This window comes from Cololabis saira, chromosome 6 (genome assembly GCF_033807715.1).
Source record: "Cololabis saira isolate AMF1-May2022 chromosome 6, fColSai1.1, whole genome shotgun sequence".
In the NCBI taxonomy this organism is placed as follows: domain Eukaryota; kingdom Metazoa; phylum Chordata; class Actinopteri; order Beloniformes; family Belonidae; genus Cololabis; species Cololabis saira.
This window is the reverse complement of record NC_084592.1, coordinates 27185334-27207266: the sequence shown is the minus strand read 5'-3', so window position 1 is coordinate 27207266 and position 21933 is coordinate 27185334. Positions and strand designations below refer to the sequence as shown.

The 21933-nt window shown below is 41.4% G+C and overlaps 1 protein-coding gene across 5 annotated transcripts in view; it reads right to left on the bottom strand.

Annotated features, from left to right (window-relative positions):
- tns1b (tensin 1b) overlaps nt 1-21933 on the bottom strand; it is a 202965-nt gene that overhangs the window by 42700 nt on the left and 138332 nt on the right. For 4 of the 5 annotated variants that reach the window (XM_061723873.1, XM_061723874.1, XM_061723872.1 and 1 more), the window contains 6 exons: nt 15862-15911; nt 11696-11867; nt 10454-10504; nt 10241-10363; nt 3605-3669; nt 2532-2615 (listed from right to left, as the gene is read on the bottom strand). In XM_061723873.1, the coding sequence (XP_061579857.1) occupies nt 2532-2615; nt 3605-3669; nt 10241-10363; nt 10454-10504; nt 11696-11867; nt 15862-15911 (545 nt within the window). Of the gene's footprint in view, nt 1-2531; nt 2616-3604; nt 3670-10240; nt 10364-10453; nt 10505-11695; nt 11868-15861; nt 15912-20964; nt 21064-21933 lie in introns of those variants that run through there. The other variant, XM_061723876.1, reaches the window with a different exon arrangement.

Here is a 21933-nt window from a genome sequence, read left to right as displayed (position 1 = left end):
TAGCTGGAATTATGGATATTTTCATAGATTTTCATGTAAAGGAGCAAACCTTTAGAGTAAATATTTTTTGGCAAAGCTTTTATTACTTGAAACATGCACTGACTGTTGCGCCCACATCAAGAATGGATTGTTTCCACCACCCGAAAAAATGAATTTAACCACAGTATGGAGCCATTTTCAGTAATCCTATCAGTCCTTTCGGGCTAATTTAATCACTGCACAGTTCCCTCTATAGCAGACAGGTATAGTTAACAAATACAGTGAAGCATTCAGCAGCCAAATAGACATTATTTGGAACTGAAGAGTAAAGTGGGTTAAAAAGAGAGTGAATATTGAACTTAACTTGATAACATGAACAGAAGCATACCTCCAAATGAATGCTAGTATTGAGCAAGTCTTCTTTGAAATCTAAAATAAATGACTTATTAAATAAGTACATTCTTTGCTCATAAATAGGTTATAGTCAGTTACTCCAAAAAACATGGAACGCGTACGCGTGACCTGCAGTTCCAGCATTGGCTGCTAGTGGCGCTGGACCAGCACCATGCTCGTGACTGGACGGGGAGGTCAACAAACAGCTGAATGTTTTGAAGAGAGGCTGGCTGAGCAGGTGGACTGTTATCCTCGCCTGTATCATGTAACATTGCCACGGCATAGTGGCAAACATGCGTGTCAGAACAGCTGGCGGCATATCAGCACAGTACTGGGTGCAGATCGGAAGACACAGGGCAAACACAGCGGTGATGGTCCTGATGGGGTGTTTTGTCCACCGATATTCAAACATCTGAGCTGGCTACAGAGGTTCGTCAGTCATCGCTCGAACAAAACCAACTTTGCTCCAGATATTTCTGTAATTGAACCTCCTGACAACATGCACGTGCATGCTCCAAGCTTGTACCTGGCTGCTAAAGCTCGATAGCTAATCCCTGTCGCCATGTAGTGCAGGGTGACAGCCTGCCGCTCTGCTGCAGTCACGGACTCGCTGTGTGTGGTCTTGTGCTGAATTAGCAGGGCGATCCGATGTAACACGTCGTCAAATGAAGCGGAAGACATGCAGAAATATAGCATCGGCAAGACGAACTCTCCTCTCTCCCGACGGCTTTGGTTTAACGGCCTGACATACCATCTCCGAGATTGCAAGCAAAGCAATGAAGTCATCTCCTTTTCATCCATCATTCATGATGTTGTATGTTTGTTTACCCGTTGTTCCACCAGCTGTTTTATTATACTACTACTACTACTCAATATTTTATTCTTTTTCCAACTCTGGCTGTGCATACAGCCCGCAACCTCAGGTATGACATGCTCTCCTCGTGTTTTGCGCGACCGAAGGTGACCGCAGGATCAAACAGCAAATATATCCCTAAATCACTGTCATCCAGGTGACAGTAATCCTAGAAGTTTCCAACAGAAGGCAACTAGTGTTCTTGTTTTCACTTCTTGTCCTAAAGGCTCCTTCACTTGGAACTAACTCACCAACAGCTATGAAATTACCATTTGTAGACATTGGCCAGTTATATCCACATGTTTTGCACAAACCGATAATCAAACTGGACATTGTGAATCTAAGTTTCGCATTAGAATAAACTATAATAGACTCTCCAACTGACAGAGCAGAGCAGAATAGATGAGAACTCTTTCTGGAACATATCCAGCAGAGGTGTGTGGTGAGCCCACCCATCTTTATTTCTCAATGACTGCAACACCATCTAAACTTCCACCAGGCTAGGAAAGTTTTCAGATTATGCAAACGTAGTGAGTGATGAGATACAGCACACAGGCATGAGGTGATGTAAGAACAAAAACTGTGTTCTCACCTCCTTTAAAACAATGGATGAGATCATTTACTTGATGCTAGCCAAGGGGCATCCAACAGCTGGTTACTTGGTCCAAAAAAGGAAAACAAATGCTTTTCTTTCTAACAAAGCTGAGAAAAAAGCCTCGCTCTTTGGAGCACTGAAGGTCACTTTTATTGAGTGCATCTTTATAAACAGCATTACTGTATGGCACATTAATGTGACGCTTCTTCGGTACAACAACCTGCACCCAGGGGTGAAGGCAGCCCAGCACATCATCAAGCTGGAGCTCCCTGAACTCAATACCTAATTTAGAAGCAGACAGTAAACTGGTAGATTACTCACAAGGACATCACACAACCTAGAAGCTTGCCGCTTGAAACACTACCATCTGGCAAACATTTCACAACAACAGGTTCCAGAACCAGTGGGTTGAAGGACATTGTTTTCACCAAGACTATCATCCTTCAATCTATTATATACTGTAGAACTGTAAATAAGACAGTTATTGATATTCATTCTATTTATATTTGAGCCTATAGCTTTATATTCTCCTTCCTTGAAGAGGAGTCACATATAATTGTGTTGTACCTGGTATAGTGACAGTGAAGAAAACTGACTCTACCGCCCCACAGGAGGACATAAATTCAGTTAATGCACCATCAAATTGTTTCAGTTCAAGAGTTCACTGTGGAGTCAAACTAGAAACAAGATACAGTAAGACAAGACACGGACCGTTTCTGAGATGGCTGGCCCACAGGAAGCACTTTGTCTTCATAGAACCGCTTCATGGCAAACCTGTCCAGAGCCTGGTCAGCGCTGCATTCGAACAGAAAGGTTTGGTAAGAGCACACAAAACTGAAATACACATTTAAACATTATTTTACTAGTTAAAGAAATAAAGATTAAAGAATACAGTATTCTGTGTGTGCAAGATAAGACAATGTATTAATGTATTTGTCCTGTAATGAGGAAATTCTCAAAGAGTCTGATAATAAATGTGACCAAAGGAAAATCCAACAGGGTAAGTTGCTCATTTCATCTCTAGCATCTGAAAACATGCCTGCTGAAAGTGCTGGAGAAGCGGATATAACTGCTTAAAAAAGGCACAAAATTAATTCAACTACATGAACCTGAGACCAAGGCACGAACAGAGAGTTGTCAATTTCAGTGCAATGCAATCTCTTTTTTGTATGGGTTTGTGTATGAAAAACTGTGTAAACTTGCAAGTCTAGTAGCTGGAAGAGTCAGAGTTCAGAGGTATTAACACACCAACTTCACTGTACATTTATTACATTTTGTCAAATGTTTTTATGTTTTTTGTTTTTTAAAAGGCATTTCAGGCCAGCTTTATGTTGGCCTGTGGAAAAAGGGGATTGATTAAAAAAAAATTATAGAGAAGTGAGGCTCTGTTTGCCTGTTTTTTTTTTACAACCAAACAGTGCTTTTCCAAAAACAAGGAGTCATGCGCTCCTTTGATTGTTTTTGTAACCGAATGTCATTCTATTTGCTCCCAATCTGAAACCAAGCCCAAAAAAAGAGTTCACTTATAATCTGAATCTTATGATAAAGTGACCATTAGAGCTAACTCCCTGCTTTCAGCTCATAATTATCATATCAAGAGCTTTTATTTGAAGCATACAAGTGCTGTTCTCCAGTTTTATGTCCCTGCTTGGTTGTGAAGCACTTTGGGGTTAGTAAAATGAAGTAACTGTGCTTCTAAATAAGCATATTATTACATAACTCTTGTGATGGATCTAGAGCTCCTCATGCAACTTATCTAACTCCTGCTATGATTCACGCCCTACCTGGCAGATATGTTGCTGTAATGCATGTAGGCTGCCACCACCACTCCAGTTCTGCCCCGGTTGCCCTGAAAACACATCAATCAAGCAAGAGGAAGCAAAGCGTGTTATCTTCCACAGGTGATGGTCAGTCATGCAAAGAGCAGCCCTGATTTTTATTATCCTAAAGTCATTTAAACACTGGCTTTGTTATGGCATTTGTAAAACATAAATCTGTCATCCAAATGTAAACAAATATGTGGTATTACCAGAAATATAAGAAGTAATATAGTCTTCTGTTAAAGGGATACTCCAGAGGTTTGTTTTGTTATTCAATAAACACATGGAACTAGTAAGGAACCAATACTGAATGCTGAAAAAGGGAAAAGCAGAGTATAACAGGGACATCATGAGTTTTAATCTCAAAAAGGGAAAAAGGCATGTACTGGGGAAACTGAGTCAGTACCACAGAGTTTTAGATCCACCTTAAGAGGAGGAAATATTTTAATACTTCAAGAGCAGAGTTGTAATATTACAAGAATGAAGTTGCAGCGTTGTGATGACAAAATAAGTCTTATTCGCAGAATCGAGTCATAGTTAATGGGGAAAAAACCTGTAATATGAGAATTAAGTTTGGATTTCGAACGTATAGAAAGGCTTGATATTACAATATAAAATTTGAGACAAGTTGTAATAAAATAGTTTGGGTCAGTCCCTGTCCTTTTTCCCCTTTTGTCGTGGATCTGGAGAAGCACATTGTCATCTTTCCTTTCTTGAAAGGGAAGAAGCAGCCTCCCTATAGTGAGTGCTTCACATTTAGTCAGTGTTTTTATTATTCTTTTCAAAATGTGTCAGATTCATAAAGTGACTTTAGTCCTTGTGATACCTTTCATCTGCAGTTACAAGATCTTTCCACAGGAAAACAATTTTAATACATTTTCCATCCTTTACTTGTAAAATGAGTGAGTGATCCAGTTTGTCATTAATTTGCATATAGCACTCCACGTTGAATTGTTTGTTAAGTTGTCAAGTTAATAGGTGGCTTGTTTTTAATCACGTTTTTTTAATTACACGTTTATTTGGTTGTAAAATATATAGTAAAGCACACAAGAGGCCATTGACAATGTTAATAAGAAAGAAGTTGTCACATAAAGTAAGAAAAAAAAGGGGTAAATGACAGGATTACATAAAATACTAAAATGTGGATTATATAAATAGCTAAGAATAGAGACTATCATTTTGATCTAATTGAGTTTTCTGTGATCGGTAGCGTAAATGGGTCAGATCTGCTACCGGATCTGGTAGCAGTAGACGTCAGTAGACGTCAGTCATGTTCAGGGCCAGAAACAACATTGCCCGGTCAAACATTGCCCCAAAAAATGTTTTTTTTTTTAATGTTAGACGAAGATACCGATAAACAAAAAATCAGCAAGAAGTACATGTGGCAACATTTTTTTTTTTGCTTGTTAAAAAATGTAGATGTTGCTAGAAAATGGGGGATTGTTTAATTATGCGGAAAGACACACCTTCCCACCTAAATCCATTTGTCCCTTTCCACTTGTCTCCGTGTACGGGGCTTATCACCTGCATAAGTTTGTGAATATTTAAATGTTTAACCAAAGTATATCAAACAATTTGAACAATCAGACAAAGATTTAAACAAATATATATATTTAACTTATTAAAATGATTTTAATTAAATAAATGTAGGGCAACCGGAGTAAACCCATTAGATAAGATGAGAAGCTTTATTATCATTGCACACTATACAACAAAATTTCGCTTGGCAGCATCCTTCAGGGACAGCAGCTACATTCACAGTCAGAATCCCAAACAGCAAAAAATAAAGTACAATGAAATTAATTATTTCCATAAAGGCTGGTGTTATGAGTCCTGTAGCAGTCTCTTCAGAGTGTGGGGAAGAAGCTGTTCTTCAGCCGGTCAGTGCGGCTCTCAGAACTCTGAGTCTACCAGAGGGGAGGCTGAAGAAAAGAGAGTGTCCTGGATGAGCGGGGTCTTCTCAGATCTTTTTGGCCCTTCAGAGGAGACGGTTGGAATGGATCTCTTCCAGAGCCAATGATCCACTGAGCAGTCTTGATGACCCGCTGCAGTTGTTTCTTCTCAGATGCAGTGCAGCTGGCATACCACACTGTGCATCCGTAGGTCAGGCCACTCTCTATTGTGCAGCGGTAGAGCAGAGGTGGAGGGAGTTTGTTCTTCCTCAGCGTTCTCAGGAAGAAGAGACGTTGCTGGGCCTTTTTAATAATGTGGATGGTGTTCACAGTCCAGCCCAGGTCCTCTGAGATGAACAGGCCAAGAAACTTGGAGTTTCTGACCTCCTCCACTTCTTCCCCGTTGATACTCAGGCTTGAGTGCAGTGTGGTCCTTGTTCTCCTGAAGTCGTCGATGGTTTCTTTCGTCTTCTTGGTGTTGAGGTTGAGGTGGTTGTCGCTGCACCAGGCAGCCAGTGCTTGAACCTCCTCCCTGTATGGTGCATCATCATCATTGCTGATCAGTCCAACAATGGTTGTGTCGTCAGCAAATTTGATGAAGGGTGTTGGATCCGTGGATGGCTACGCAGTTGTGGGTGCATAGTGTGTACAGGACTGGACTGAGGACACAGCCCTGGGAAACAGCAGTGTTGAGGAGGATGGTGGAGGATGTGGAGGTGCCCCACCCTGACATGCTGGGGTCTGTTAGTCAGGAGTCCTTGATCCACAGACAAAGGGAGGTTCCAAGCTGCAGTTCGTTGACCAGTCGGCTGGGGCTGATGAAATTGAATGCCGAGCTGAAGTCAACAAACAGCATCCTGACGTATGTCCTGGGGCTCTCAATGTGGCTGAGAGCAGAGTAGAGGGCGATGGAGAGGGCGTCATCTGTGGAGCTGTTGGACCTTGAATTGAATTGAATTGAATGCTGCAACACCAGTCTCTCCATACATTTCATGATTACTGGTATCAAGGCCACGGGCCGGTAATCATTCAACCCTGTGATAGCAGAGGATTGGGGCACAGGAATTAGGGTGGCGGTTTTCAGGCAGGTGGGGACTGTGGCTTGCTGTAGTGAGCGGTTGAAGATGGTGGTGAATACAGCAGCAAGCTGATGGGCACGTGACTTCAGCACCCTCCCTGGTATTGATTGGGGAATTTTTTTCACCTGTTTCCTTTTAATGACATTGTCCATGCCAGTGGTGTAAAGTAACGAACTACAAGTACTTCGTTATTTTACTTAAGTAAGATTTTTGAGAATTTGTACTTTTATTGATACTTTCATTTTTCTGTACTTTTACTTCGTTACATTTTCAAGGAAATAATCGTACTTTTAATCTGTTACATTTAAAATTGGACACGTCGTTACTCGCTACAAATTAAAGAACAGCACAGCGGGGGCTGATTTATGGTTCCGCGTTACACCGGCGCAGAGCTACAGCATAGGGTACGCGGCGACGCACACTGTACGCCGGAGCCTACGGCGTAAGGTGTGCGTCGATTTAACGCGGAACCATGAGGCGGACGGGAAGGAAGGGGGGCGCGTGAATATACCGAGAAGGAGCCGCAGCTCCCGGGAGAGTTGCGCCGCAGAGGCGGGCCGGAAGGCCGGAGGAACCGCCGTCGCGTCGAGTACCGAGGAGGACTGAAGCCTGAATTATGGTTCCGCGTTAAATCGACGCAGAGCCTCGCCGTAGGGTACGGGCCCTGCGTTGGTGTAACGCGGAACCATAAATCAGCCTTGAGCGGCAGCCGACGCGTGTCCATGCGCACCATTCTTTGATTCCACCCCTTCTAAGGTGGTTTTGGCATTTAAAAGTTCAAAAGTCTCATCCTTTATCAGCTGGGGTTGCTTAATGTTGTCACTGCATACTACAGGCTGGGGGTGGACCTGTCAGCGGGGCCAATGGGGTACAGCAGCAGTGATGAGCAAAGGGAGAAATTAAAATGGGGTAATAGAAACAAACGCTAAAGGGGTCAGAATAATATCACCATTATTTAGAGTTGTAAGCAAATTCTTGGATTCTTCATTTCTTTGCAATCCTTTTGAAAATAATTTTGTACTTTGAATTTTGTACTTTGTACTTTGTACTTTGTACTTTTTACTTTTGTACTTAAGTACATTTTAACCCATGTACTTTTTGTACTTTATTATATTTAAGTTGAGGTACTTTTATACTTTTACTTAAGTAATTTTCTTAATGGGTACTTTTTACTTTTACTTAAGTAATTTTCAAGCAGAAAATTTGTACTTTTACTTAAGTACAATATTTTTGTACTTTTTCCACCTCTGGTCCATGCAGAAACTGATGTATGACAGTACGGAGGAGGTATGGAGCTCAATGTCTGGTTCCTCAAAGAGCTCCCATGCAGTGTCCTTAAAGCCATCCTGCAGGGACTCAGTCCAGCACTGCATGGTCTTGTACTGTGGCTTAGACCTGTAGATGAGGGGCTTGTAGGCAGGTAGAAGGAACAGAGAAAGGTGGTCTAAATGTCCAAGGTGAGGTGAAGGGCATGCTTTGTAGGCTCCAGGAATACTGGTGTAGACCTGGTCTAGTGCTCTGCCCTTCCTGGTTTTAATGTCCACATTCTTATAGAATCTGGGGAGCACAGTCGTCTTTAAATTGGTGTGGTTAAAGTCCCCAGCCAAGATGAAAAAGCCCTCTGGGTGTTTGTTCTGCTGCCTGCTGATGCTGTCAGGCAGCCTCATAGCTACCTTAGCATTAACACGTGAGCAACAGCTCCAACCAACAGAACACACACACATATAGTGCAGTAACCTTTTAGTGAGGCACAAAAAATAGTACGGTATTTGTGCATCAATGTTTTGCGAAAATGTCAATATTAAGTCAGTCAAAGGCCGACTATATGAATATATACTGTTTACTTGCATGAAAAGTGCTATATAAATAAATAAAAGTTGAAGTTAAGCTGAAGTTGAATGCTTTCATTACTATCAGCGTTTGTCGTCACTTGTTCATTACACTGTTCTTCCACAGCTAACATCGCAGCCACCACAACCCACAATGCAATGGGGTTTCCCAAGGCCTATTTAGAAGCTGTATTTGAAAATTGAATGAAAAACCAGTGAGATTTTGAAAACAAGCAATTAAAACAAACATTTCCTCCAGGTCTTGCTTCTGATGTGCTGTTCACTGAAGAAATAGAGTTTGACAGAGGAGCCAATAGTGAAATGATTGTCCTAGGGTCACCCACAATGAGTTGGTGTTTTTACAGCCCTGTCAGTCTGTCAAGATATACACAAAGAAAATGCTTCAGAAAAAACATCTCCTACCCAAACGTTAGGAATATAAAGTTGCAATATGTATCAAAAATAGGATATCCACACCAATAACAAATACAGAAATGTGCATCTTTTGGTGGATTGGCAACTTGTGTTACCTGGTATAATTATAATGGTATTCTTGCAATAGTATGACTTCAGACTTATACAATTACAATACTATTTTAATGCTTTCTGTTCTTTTTTTCCCACAAGATGGCCCTGATAATCCACCATATATTTACTTTATATCGGAGAGTTAAAAATCAGCTGAAAATTTTAATTATATCCCTTGAATTTTGGTCAGACTTCCAGGAATCTTCAAGGTTTCAACTACATGTAAGGAAAATCTTCTGGGTATGACCCGATTTCATCACAGACTAAATTAGATTAGCTCCGAGTATAAACGGAGAAAACTGACCTTTCAAAGAAACAAATACATCAGAATACCACTCCACATGATAATTGAGCTGGTAGCTGTCTGTAGAATTAGATTAGATCAGTACTCTGATCTAAAAAGCTGAACATTACTGTAGATATGTGACAATGCCTGTCATTTTTATGTTGTTAAAAAATGGCCCCATAAAGCCAAAGCTAGCGTTCCAGCAGGATTTTTAAACATCTCCACATTCTCAAACACTGTGGTGAATGAGTGTGTTCCATATTATAAATATCTTAGCTGCTTTAACAGCGTGGTGGGAATGATTTGTTGATATGTAGAAACCCAACATGGTCTGCTTCCTTAGTGACCAGCGCCGCTTGAAAGCTCTCATCATCCGTGTTACTCAACTTGCAGAAAAAACAATGGCAGTTGTTATGGCAGCCGACTTGTTTGTAACCTCCCTGTGAGAACATGCTGGAATGAGACTTTAGGATCCTGTGGCTAATTATTATGTTGCAAAACTGGAAACACATTATGGCCGATGTGAAAATGACTGGATATTAGGTTCTGACATCAGCTTTTACAGTCTTAGCCCACTTTGGAGCCGAATGTAACCAGCTTGCTATAAAGAGTTTAATGTGATGCAAGAATTCTTAGGGAAATATTGGTCAACCAAGATTTTATGACTCTGTCAAAGGTAAAAGGGTAGATAAACTTAAGCAGGCAGGCAGGAGGACTCTTGTGCCTCAGTACAGCAAATCTTGCTTTCCTAACCCTCACTGAACAGAAACCGAACCAAAAAATGCAAAAAAAAAGATGGACTTGAGAACATAAACTCTCCCAAATGTCAGTGTTTTCAGCGAGGAATGACATCATTTCAGGAACGAGCGCACAGAAACAGCTGCAGCCTCCAAGGAAGTGAATCTCCTGAGGAGCCGGAGAGCACTACCTACTGCCTGGAAACACTTGCTCCATTCTCGCAGTGCTCTGTTTACTTTCAGTCTCACCTTGTTGTGTATCACCACCACATTGTGGCTGTCCGCACTCAGCCACGTGTCCATGGCTTTGCAGATGCTGCAGATTCTGTCCAGGGCAGGAGCATGATGGTCAGGCCAACCAAAGTCCAAGACCTGAGAAATGAGACAAGATGTTGGCGTTCAGACTAGTGGTCATACAATTTATGTGAAAAAAGGACAGAGGAGAAATTGGTCATGGCTTACCTTTGGATTAAGTTGGCTGATATCATAACGCTTCTCACTGAGGTTGAAGAGCTTAAGGTAAGGAGGTAATAACAAAACGCCATTACTTCACATGCAAATTTAGAGCGTTGATCATTCTTTAAGGTTATATTATCTACAGGCTTTGAATGCCGCTACAAGAACTGAAAATCATATTCACTTTTGAAAAGAAAGATAGCAAGACTATCAATCCCACAAATTGTCTATTGTATTTTGTCATCAATGCTAAAACCAAACTCTGAAGCTATCAAGAGCCTTGCCCCTAATTATATAATATAATCACTCCAATCCATTAATATAAAATAAAGCTAGAGCTATTGCTGCAACACATTAGCTCGGTTTGAGCGATTTGATTTATCACACTAAAAAGGCACTAAAATAAACCAGTTGTGAATGTAAAAATCAATCGGATCTAGTTCGCAATTTTCTTAAGAGAGGAAAACAAGTTTAATGCCTCCTTCTGCTTTTTAAAAGGAGGTTAGCTTCCAGCATTTTAACTCAAACTATGCGCCTATTAATAGTTAACAGTAGCATCTGACACGGGTGTTACAATTGCTAACACACGGTGGATGAGTCTTAAACTAGGCTTTTATAAAACAGTGCCATAATTCAATATTATAATGTTGTTTACTATTGATAATCCCACAGTTGGCCTTTCTTTGTTGCTACATGATGTAAGCAATCAGCAGTTCACGCTAATGGCTAATATTAGAGCTAATAAGTACACGGTTTAGTCCAATGCTCCACCCTTTACTTGTGTTTTGGCCTGACTTTTCATATTTAAATAACGTACATGGACGTCACCAGGGTGTTAGAGAACAGCCATGTGTAGCTATGGTTGCTAACCATGTTTGGACAAACATGGTTGAGCTAATGCCTAATCTTTGACACTCGCTGAGGGTGTGTCGCAGCAATCTAGTTTGGATAATGTACTGCACTGCATAAATACACAGTAGGTGCTGTGTTGTTGGGCACCCCCTTAAATTGAAGCACAAGCGACTACTGTTCAGGTTCAAAAATAGCCAGAGCAATGGCTCAAATCAAACAAAATTACAGCGTCTGGCATTTTCCAGTCACCGACAAATGTTGTAAATAACAGTTTCATATGAATACTGACAGATGTATGCAGATGTTACGGAAACATTCTGTCATGTGGTTGGAATCTGCAAAGCGTTAATTACTTTATTTTCTATGAGTGAGAGTGCCTTTATTCTGAAACCGTACCAGGTAGTTGTGGGCGTGTTTGGAGCGCAGCATGGAGGCGACCTCCCTCAGGTTGGCGGCGTAGCTCTGTTCCTCCACACCGCTGGGGAAGGAGACGGAGATGATCCTCTCCGTGATATAGATCAAGTCCAGCTCGTAGTTCTCCTCCAAGGCCTGCAGCAGACTCACACTCCTGCATAGAAACCCAAGACAATTAAGTTCATCTGTTTTACACATTCTCGACGTGGGAATGGTAATAGAAATCACTTCATTGTCTCATGATTCCTTCACATGAATAAATACAGAGCATTAAATATCTCTCGTGGATGTCACAAGATACGTCTTAATAGGAAAATGTTTCAACTTAGTCTGTACTTTAATTTACGTCATTCCACATTCAGAGAGTCACTCATTTCAAGCCAAAGAATGTAACTACGTGGCTGCATACTTATTGCAAATACCCGTAACATTGAAAACTCAATTTCAGAACTTTTTCTCTGAACATTTCCAAGGAGCAACTATCCTAATATGGGGTTGATAGTTTATGGTGCACCATGTCGTTTGAATACCACAACCAGAAATGACAGCACTTGATTCCAATAGGTTTCCAATCTGCCTTCAAGTATAAGATCTCCAAACTGCATTAAAAACTGGTCACGTGGGACTGATTTGATGTCACAAAAATCAGTGTAAAGTAAAACAAAATGCACCCTTTTGCTTTAAGAATGTTTTATTTTCTATATACGATGTGTTGCCAATTCCTCACATTTCTTTTTTTTACTGCAAATTAAGGTGATCCTCACTGACACCTTATATTTACTGCAGGTCTCAGAGAGTGATATCCAGCTCTTGGCAGTGAATTGATAACTTCTCCCAAACCTCTTTCGCTTTTCTTTCAAGATCGTTCTCTTTCTGTCAAAAAGTAACAACAGGCTTTTCATTTTTGTGTAACATATCGTTTTAAGGACGCCGGCCAAGTGGCTTTTTCAGACTTTTACCTCTGCTGACAATGTCAACAGAGATCATAAAGAGGTGAAGTCAGCGTACTGACTAAATGTGGAGAATGAGGAGGAGGTTAAGAAGGGACGTCTGGACGCAGACTGCAGCATATTTCCCACATTTGTCAGCTGTGAGTGGGCCCTGAGGGGACTCCTCATATGTCTGGGAGAGAGGATCACTCCAGCTTTACTGTACCAGTACTGTAACCTGCCCTGGGTATACATCTGGACCCACTCAAATTGTGCTTACTGGAAATTATTCATCATTTTAGATATAGAGGACAAATTGAGATGTGGCACGTCTCTAGTGTTCCAACAAAGGATGTTGTTTTTTTTTTATATTTATTTTTCTTACATCTCCTCCTCTCATTCTTTCCAACTCTTCATTCTTTCTTGGTATTTTTTTTTTCTTTTAATATTTCTTTGTCTTGCCTGCATATAAAAGCCTTTCGCCTCTTTGCCTTTCGTCAGGCTCTATACAGAATTGTGGTTTGGTTGGTTTCCAGATCCACCAGCATCTGCTGGCTGGCCCAGTGCCAACCAGCTTCTCATCAGTTGAAGAGATAAAGCGATTGCTCCTTTTAGGCATATCGCATTTGACGTGTTATCTTCACACGCTTAATTAAAGCACTGCGGTGATCTCATTTGGACAAGCTGTGGAAAATGAATGTTTCACCAGGAAACCCGAGACATGAGGCCTCAAAGAAATTCTGCCAGACACGTTTAGTTAATAAAAGTCAGACTCAAAGACTACTTTCTTTTGGTTAAAATACTTAATGCAGTCAATTATACCAGCTTTGCATTTGACTTGTTACACTCAGCTAAAAATTAATATTTTTTGACAGTTCAGACTAAGTACTTGGATTGACTTAACTGTTTCTGTACTGTTCAGTTTATTAAAGTATTATTAAGAAATTACTTTTTCTGCACTTATACTGGAACTTAATCTGGGGTTGACTGAGACCGAAACATCTGTAAACTCCAGATAAACAAGGTTTTTTGACATCCCAAACTCGGTTAGGATTAAAATCATCCAGGTTTTCCAGCCTCACATCATTCTGCACTCACTGAAATGGGCAGCATAAAGCAGGAAGCTCAAAAGATGCATTCCCAACAAAGGAGATGGGTGGAGTCAAGTCAACTGTGTAACCCCACCCTCTAAAACCAGCTGCTATGAACAGAACTGTACATATGTTTTAAAGAGTTGCTTTTTTTCTATATTTCAGAGGTATTTTCACCAAAGCATGAGCTCAGGAAAGTGTCAACTTTTTTTTTTCTTTTTATAAAAGGACATAATACAGTATGTCTCCTTTAAGTAAATATGGTTAGAAGATTGGGGTGTGCAATTTAGTGACACAAAACTGCAATAAGATCTTATAAACTGCAACCAGTCCACTCAAACACCTGCTCTACACCAAACACGCGATAGCCATGATAAGCAAACAACATCCGTGGAGTGTTTGGAGAGCGAAAGCGGGGCTAAAATGTGACTGTTTATCTCGCATTTGTCAGGTGGTTCTAACATCACTTTCATCCGACGCATAATAAAAGTGTTGTGTTAGTGCAAATATTGTAAATCAAGCTGCCAGAGCTTCCCAGGGGTCAACAGTTGGGGAGAAAAACACTTAACTGGAGGATGATTTTTCTCCTTGGTTGTAGTGAAGTGCGTCTGGGGAACCATTCAGTTCATGTGTGATGCGTTAGCTCCAAAATATATATTTAAAGAGAGTTGTGGAAATTTGACAGTTGCACTACTTTTGAGAGTATGAAAATATATATGCTACATGTATGCACCACTTAAAAGGGGACCTATTATGTCATCTAATACCTATTTTAAACAGGCCTTGAATGTCTTAAAAAACAGGCTTTTGATTTTTTTTGCTAAATAAATTAGAAATTCAGCCTCTGAGCCATGTCTTTATCTTCTCATTCTCTAACCTCCTTATCTATGAGGGATTCTGAGTGGGCGGGGAGGCTATGACAATGAGGCTTTGTGCTGATTGGCTGCCTGAATGATGCGATACACCGCTACGAAAAAATGGTGGAAGCTCCGGCCGGCGGAGTTAGTTGTGGGCGTGGTTTCACGCATCGGAGGCCAACCGATGCAAATCTGAACGGCTCGTAGATCCACATCACACTGGATGGATCATCCGGGCGGCTGTACAGACACTGCAGAATTTGGTTGCTTTCCTCTTTCTCTGAGTTGGCAGGCTGAGGGGAGACCACTTTATATATGTTAAAGCAAGAAAAAACCTGTTTTTCACAAAAAACCCCAGTTACTAAATTCCCCAAATATATACCTTAAGTTTGTTCTGATATACTTTGCTTGGTTCTTGCAGAAAAGCAGAAAATTACACCTTTAATATTGTATGCAGGTAGAAAGTCTTAGTTCATTTGGTGTTCAAATTGATCTTTCAACATTGGATGTGGAATAGCTCTCAACCTGACCGGGGACATGAACGTGCTTGAAGACCAAATATTTATGATACATTTTAGCTCCTCGTTGCTCCAAGTTTGTCCATTTTGTTTAGAGTTGTTCCTGCTCATTCCACTTGTTGCAACAGTATCCTTTCTTTCTTTTTTTTTTGGTTTCCAAGAGGTTAAAGTCCACTTACGTGAATATAAATCATTTATAAGCTAATCATCACATCCATGAATTCAAACATTCTCTGTATATGCTGTTAAAAGTATGGATCTATAATGTGTTGAATTGTTTTCATTACTTCTTATCATCACATTAATTTGCAGCCGTCAAACTGTCATCCAAGCTCTGCAGAGTACATCAACATGGGCTGTTGTGTCACATTTTTGCACATTAATTATACAACTGACAACATCTGTGACTCATTAAGGATGGGGTTAAAAGGGGTTGACACCAAATATCTTTTTGTCCAACAAAACAGCGAGAGGTCCAGTTCAACCGAGAGGCACGTTGTTTTGCCGATTCCCCCTGGTTAAATCGGCAAATATCACATTACTCTTCAACTGTTCATTGTTCAAATTCTTTGCATATCAAGTGTGTGACTGAGGATGTTTAAAGCTGACATTAACATTCGCTTTACCTTCTTCATTATCCTTCTGGTAATGACCAATAAGGCAAATGAAGCCTTTTATGGAAAAGGAGGAATAGGAAAAGACGGATAAGGAAACAGGAGAGAACTGAAAACAGAGGATGAGGAAAGACTCTACCTTGATGGTCTGCGCCGTGAGTCCACGCTCTTTGAGGATTTTGTCGAACCCTGCAAATGACACAGAAAAAGATCTTCATGTAGAAGCATTTCCTCAACATGGTTTGAGAAGTGAATAGATAAAGGTAGCAACAATTCTAGAAAACTCCTGATTTGGAGAAGATGGTGTAGGACGATTGTTTTTGACATAATGCACTTTGACACAGCAGTTTTCAATAACACTGAAATGAGCCTGATGTATGTAACTCATTGTAAGTCATTTGCAAGGAATCGTCTCTTTGAGATCCAAATTCCAAACAGTTTCCCACTTTATTAGGAGGTCTCTCACACACCTGCAGATAAACCATGCAGCTTGAAAGGCAGTCTAATACTACTTCAGCACAGGCTGACATGACACTTTCATCCAGCAAAAGTCAGAGGTTCTTGTAGAACAAGTATGTCTGGTAAGTATGACTGTGTTTGGGTCCAGCAGGCCTCGCCTCCCCTCACTAGTTCGAGGATGGGGTGGTTCAGAGTTCATGCGAACTTTCTCACTCTCCTGTGGTGCCTGGGTCACATGAACACATGAGGGGGTGTCATCTATCAAAATACATTAGGTCAGACTGACTGGATAACCAGGATGAGCATCCGGCTGCTCTGCCCACTGAACGTGTCTGTGGGTCAGTTCTTTTCTTTTATATTCAGCTTTATTGATCCAATGAGCAGCCGAATGATAATACATGTTTTGTTTTTTTATATTTTTTATCCCCGATTTTTTTTCCCCATTTACACCACCCAGTGCTCCACCTAAGTGACAGTCCTGGATATTCCTCCCCTCTACCAACCCCGGGAGGGCCCTGCACTGAGCTCAGGTCTCCTCCTTAAAGGAGCTTGAGGCTCCTTTTAAGAAATTAGACTCTCTAGCGCCACCCTTCACCACGACGGCCGTTGGGGGTACTGCAGCCAACAGTGAAGCCGGCACGGGAGAACGGGGAGAACGCGCATGCAGCGTCATGTGACGTCACATCCGCAGGACAGCGCGGGAAATTCGGGACCGAATTGCAGCACATTTTGCAGCACACAGCCTGTTCAAGGCAAAGGAGAGATACACTAGAGGGCTCATTCTTTTTGGTTTGGAACGCTTCATCTGACATTATTACTAGAAAACTTAAAATGTATACGGATTTTCTTCATAAATCTTGCCACAATCCGGCCTCAAGCTCCTTTAACCTGAGGAGTGATCAGGCCGCTTCTTTACACCAGACAGGGTGGGGCTTCTCTGGCCGGACGTAGCGCGTGGAAGGATCACGTTATTCCGGCCAGATCCTCCCCACCCCATCTGGCGCCCCGGCTGGCCAGAGGGGGCATTGTATAGCCCAGGACTGTTGCATGTTTTTGTGAGGGTAACTCACATTAGCTACCCAAAGGAACACGGGGAGAACATGCAAACTCCACACAGAAAGGCCCTTTCGCCAACCCCACCCAGGGTGTGGGCGCTGAAGTCATGGGGGAACTAACACGCACTTCAGCGCCCACAGCGTCCCCGGCGGGAATTGAACCCAGGACCCTCTTGCTGTGAGACGGCTGCACTACCAGTGCCCGTGATAATACATGTTTATAAAAAAAAAATCATTGGCTGAGGGGAAGTACACAACAATACAGCATCACTCCAAGCAATAATAGTCTAAGTTGATTTTGAAACCATTTTTTTATGCAAAATATCATATTGTCATTTTGGCAAAAATATCGATATGGCAATATCTACTCTGCCGGCCTATTCGATATTCACATCTATTTCCCTGTCATCAAAATGTTATCTCTAATCCAGAACCCTTTTTTTTTGGCACATTCAGTATCTCCTTACCTCCTTAGTTGCCATTTTTGTGAACTATAGAAAAGAAAAAAACAAAAAACAAAACAAAACAAATGTTGCTCCAGCCAATCATTGGTAGAGCGAGAGTTTGCACTTTTGTACGCCAAGTAAGATAGAAGGCAGCACTGGGAGCACTGAGGGAGAGGGGGTGGTGGGGGTGCTAAGGACTTAGCTCTCCATGTGTTGATGTTTTGTTGCAGATGTTGCTGGATACAGAAATCCCTTACCATACCTTTAATACTTAAAAGAAAAGCAATGTACCGCTATGTAAAGTTCTGCATGACCAGAAATTAATCTGCAAATAACTTTCCTAACTTCACCACAAAGGTCATGAAAGTCTATAAAGCATAAGAGCAGGGCAATGCTTAACTATGACTAACAGAAAACATAAAAAAAATAATAATAATTTTTAGTTTCACTTTGTGACTGCGAGTGAAGAACACAGATTTTGTTTTTGATTGATTAAGAGCAACACATCTGATAGCAGCATCCTGAAGGAAAGGGTCAGCTAATCGGTCAAAACAGAAAAAATAACAGTCAAAAATAATCAATTAAATAGCAGCCATTCACCAATTAAATATGTAATATTTGATCATTTAAAAAGTGGAGTGAAAAGCTTCCTTGAAGGGGGAAGCGATGTGCTACTGTAACTATGTAAATAGCAGTAAAATACAACTAAAAATACTTTTTCAAGTAAAACCACATTTACCTTTGTTTTTTTTTCTTATGGACAAAAGTGGTTTCTGGTACCTTCTTTATCATCCCCAAATCATGCATTCATCTGAATGAACTAAAAAAGCAAAATCTGTTGCTATTTGTGGAAAAGTTGATCTAATCTTTAGTTTGGCTTAATGCACTCATATTTGGGTGTAACACTATTTCTTAATCAGTTTGAAGGCGATGAGAGGAGTTTTGATGAGGTTAATGATTTGCTCTTATACTACTGGGAAGATGTAAAATAGGTCAGTTTAGCTCCAGTTTAGGATCTCCTTTATCCTATGGAAAAAAAAAGCGAACGTGTCATACTATAAACCAGAAAATAAATGTAAAACAAAAATGGTTTTTAATCAAAAACACTGGTAAAACCGGAGATCCAGGGGAAATGGTCTGATCCGTTTGTCTTTACACCTGTCTTTTAAAAAAAATCAGACATTCAGTTTCTAGAGCCGTAGCTGTATGTTTACAGCAGAAAAGTTACCTTATAAACTCACGCTGGAAGTGGCGCTGTCAACAAATGTAAAGTGGCTGAAATAAATCTGTGACTGACACCTCCTCATACCTGACAGCTCTCAGTCTACAGGCAGAAGGACAATGCTGCTTCGCTCTGCATCATTTTTTTTCATAGATTCTGCATGAGATTTTGAAACAGTAACTAAAATAGATATAGTTCTGATAACTGATGTTCTTTGGGACCAGTGTTTCAACTGTGCTGTTGGGTTGAACGATGGCCATCTCTTTGAAGACCATAATGAAATTGTACGCTTCCCCCACTTGTATGTGTCTAGACGTTGTGATTGTAAAACCAGTGAGTGGCTACATTTTACACCTTCATCTGTCATGCTGCATAATAAACAGTGTAGTGGAGTCCTAGTGATTTGTTTATTTACTTAGTTACTATTTGAAACTGTGATTTCAATTTGGATCCAATTCATTCTTAAAAGCCCTACATGAAAATGTTTAAGATATTTTACGTAAGCGACTATGTCATTATAATACGCCCCAAGTAAAAGCCGTTTAGAGAAAATCCCACTTCAGGCATCTTTCACGGTATCTGGGAGCAGAAAACAATACAAATGATGCATAACTTCTGTAATATCACACTCACTGATGCCACTCTCAGGGCTGTAGCAGAAGAGGAGTCTCAATGTGTCTTCATGGTTCTTTTAAACTATTCAAATATCTCAAAACCATATTTGTGTTTTAAAAAGAGTAGGTTTCCAAAACTCACAAGAAGTCTCAACATGTTGTGAGGCATCACAGATATTAGCTTCAGCAAAGGGAAACTGTATGGGTGCACTCTCATGGGCACAAAAACAAACATGTTGAAGGATGTGGCGTGCTGCCAGCACAACCCGTTTATTTTGAGATATTCCGCATTCCGTGTCTTTGCTCCATCCCACACCCAACTGTTCACATGGGACTGTTGCCCGGCTGAGGTGACACAAAACAACCCCCCTGCTCAATTTCTGTCTGCACTTTTGCCTAATTGTTTCAGCATGTTGTGTGGAGCTATAAAGTGCAATGAGTTGCCAGAGGGGGACAGAGATGAATGAGGAAGAAACAACCCCCAAAAGAGAGGGTTCAGAGACAGACGAAGGACATGCACCGTCCTCGCTGAGTGGTACTGCGTCAGTGTCAAGAGGAAGAAAAAGGCACAAATTACTTGAAATAACCACTCAAGAGCTCCAAACATCCTCCAGTGCACGAGTGGCAAGAGAAATTCCTATAAACGTACGGCAACACACGACTTGGTGTGCATGCCAACAGCCTAAACTAGACGCAGCAATCGAGTTCTGAGGAGCTGTCATTTCTCTTGTGATGCAAAAAACAGTTAAACCATAGTTCTGGCTTCAAATTAGTCTGAACTGGTGTGTAGTGGATTTTACGATCTGAAAGATTTGAGTCAAAGTACAACCATCTGGCTAAATAAAAGCACTGCAATTAAGTCACGGTCAGTAAAGACAATAACTTTCACTGTGCTCAAAGAGTTTCTTGTTCTTTTGTCTGAAAAAAATGCTGAAGCATCACGATTCTGTGCATCCAGAGCACTCAACTGAGGAAGATTACGATAATCGGCGTATCTTCTTGGTTTTTATTTTCGGCATCTTAATAAATGAGAAGCAATTACGCTAAAAAGAGTACAAATCTGAAACGTTTAATTTTGTGTTCACGTGAGTTTTCCAGCTCAGAAACACCCAACCTGCATCCTAAAAACCATGTACTGGTATGGAGGGCAGAGGAGGACCTGGACCCTGTGGGGGGGTGGGGGTCCTGCAGACCCCGCTTCCAGATGAAAACCATCTGGGGAGGTTGACTTTACAAGCAGGCCATACAAATTAACCATCTGAGAAAGAGCAAGGCAGCTAAGGAGGGAGGAGGGGAGGGCAAAAGACGCTGGGGGTGGAAAAAAAAAAAAAATCTACGAGGGATTTGAGAAACTTTTACGGGACAAAGAGAAAAACCAGTGCTGAAAGAGCAGATGAGCAAAGAGAAGCTGCGTTTGACTAAATCCATCCATCCGCCGCATCCTACCTTCCTGAAAAGGTAGCCCGTACTCCATCGCCATGCCCCCCTCAGGGAGTTGAGCCGCCTCCTTAAAGACCCTCCTCGGTCCATCTCTGGAGAGCTCCTGCTGCGTCTGACTGCTGTGTGTGCAGCAGTGAAGTGTCCTGGCTGAAACTTCTTCCTTTCCTCTGACAGCAGAGGAGTGGAAGGAGGAGGAAAAAAAAAGAGGGGATCTATTTCGGGCAGATGCCTTCAGTGGCCCTCTGTGGCTCAGGCCCGGCTCCTCCACAGCGCTCTTCTTCTCGTCCCTCTGGACGAGACCCGTGTTCTCCCTTCTCTCCCTCTCTGTCTGTGTGTTGGCCCCCCTCCCCCCCCTCCCTCCCACTCTGCTTACAACCTATTTATCTCTCCCCCTGATGTTCAACTTTTGCCTCCCTCCTTCCCTCCCGTGTCGTTTTCTCATCTGTGTACGGATCGGGATTGCAATTGCGAACCCTTTTGGTCTCTTAGGATAAACATGTGGGAACTGATGAGAAGCGGTACACACACGGTAAACACACACACATCAGCTGACTTGAGTCATTTCAAGACAAACGTCAGTGTATTCAACTGACAATTATATCCTTTGATAGGTTTCCTTTGATTTGCTTTACTTTCTATAACAAATGAAAGACGCTAAAGATGTTACAGGAGGTCATCTGTCAGGAAACAACGCCCCAGATCAACCAAGAAGCGGTCAAATTTCCATTGCAAGAAAATAAAAAAATGAAATGAATAGGAGGAAAGAAGAAAAAGACGACTAAAGCAGTGAAGTGAGAGAAGCTCATGGAGTCACAAGACAAGCTCTTCAATGGTCTGAGGCGATGAGGCAGAGCCAAACACCCGCCTGACATCAGAGAGCAACCGCAGAGCAAATCACCGAGCAGCAACAGCTGCACTCACACTCATGCATATACAATGTGATACATGCATACACCACTGAAATGTGATCATACA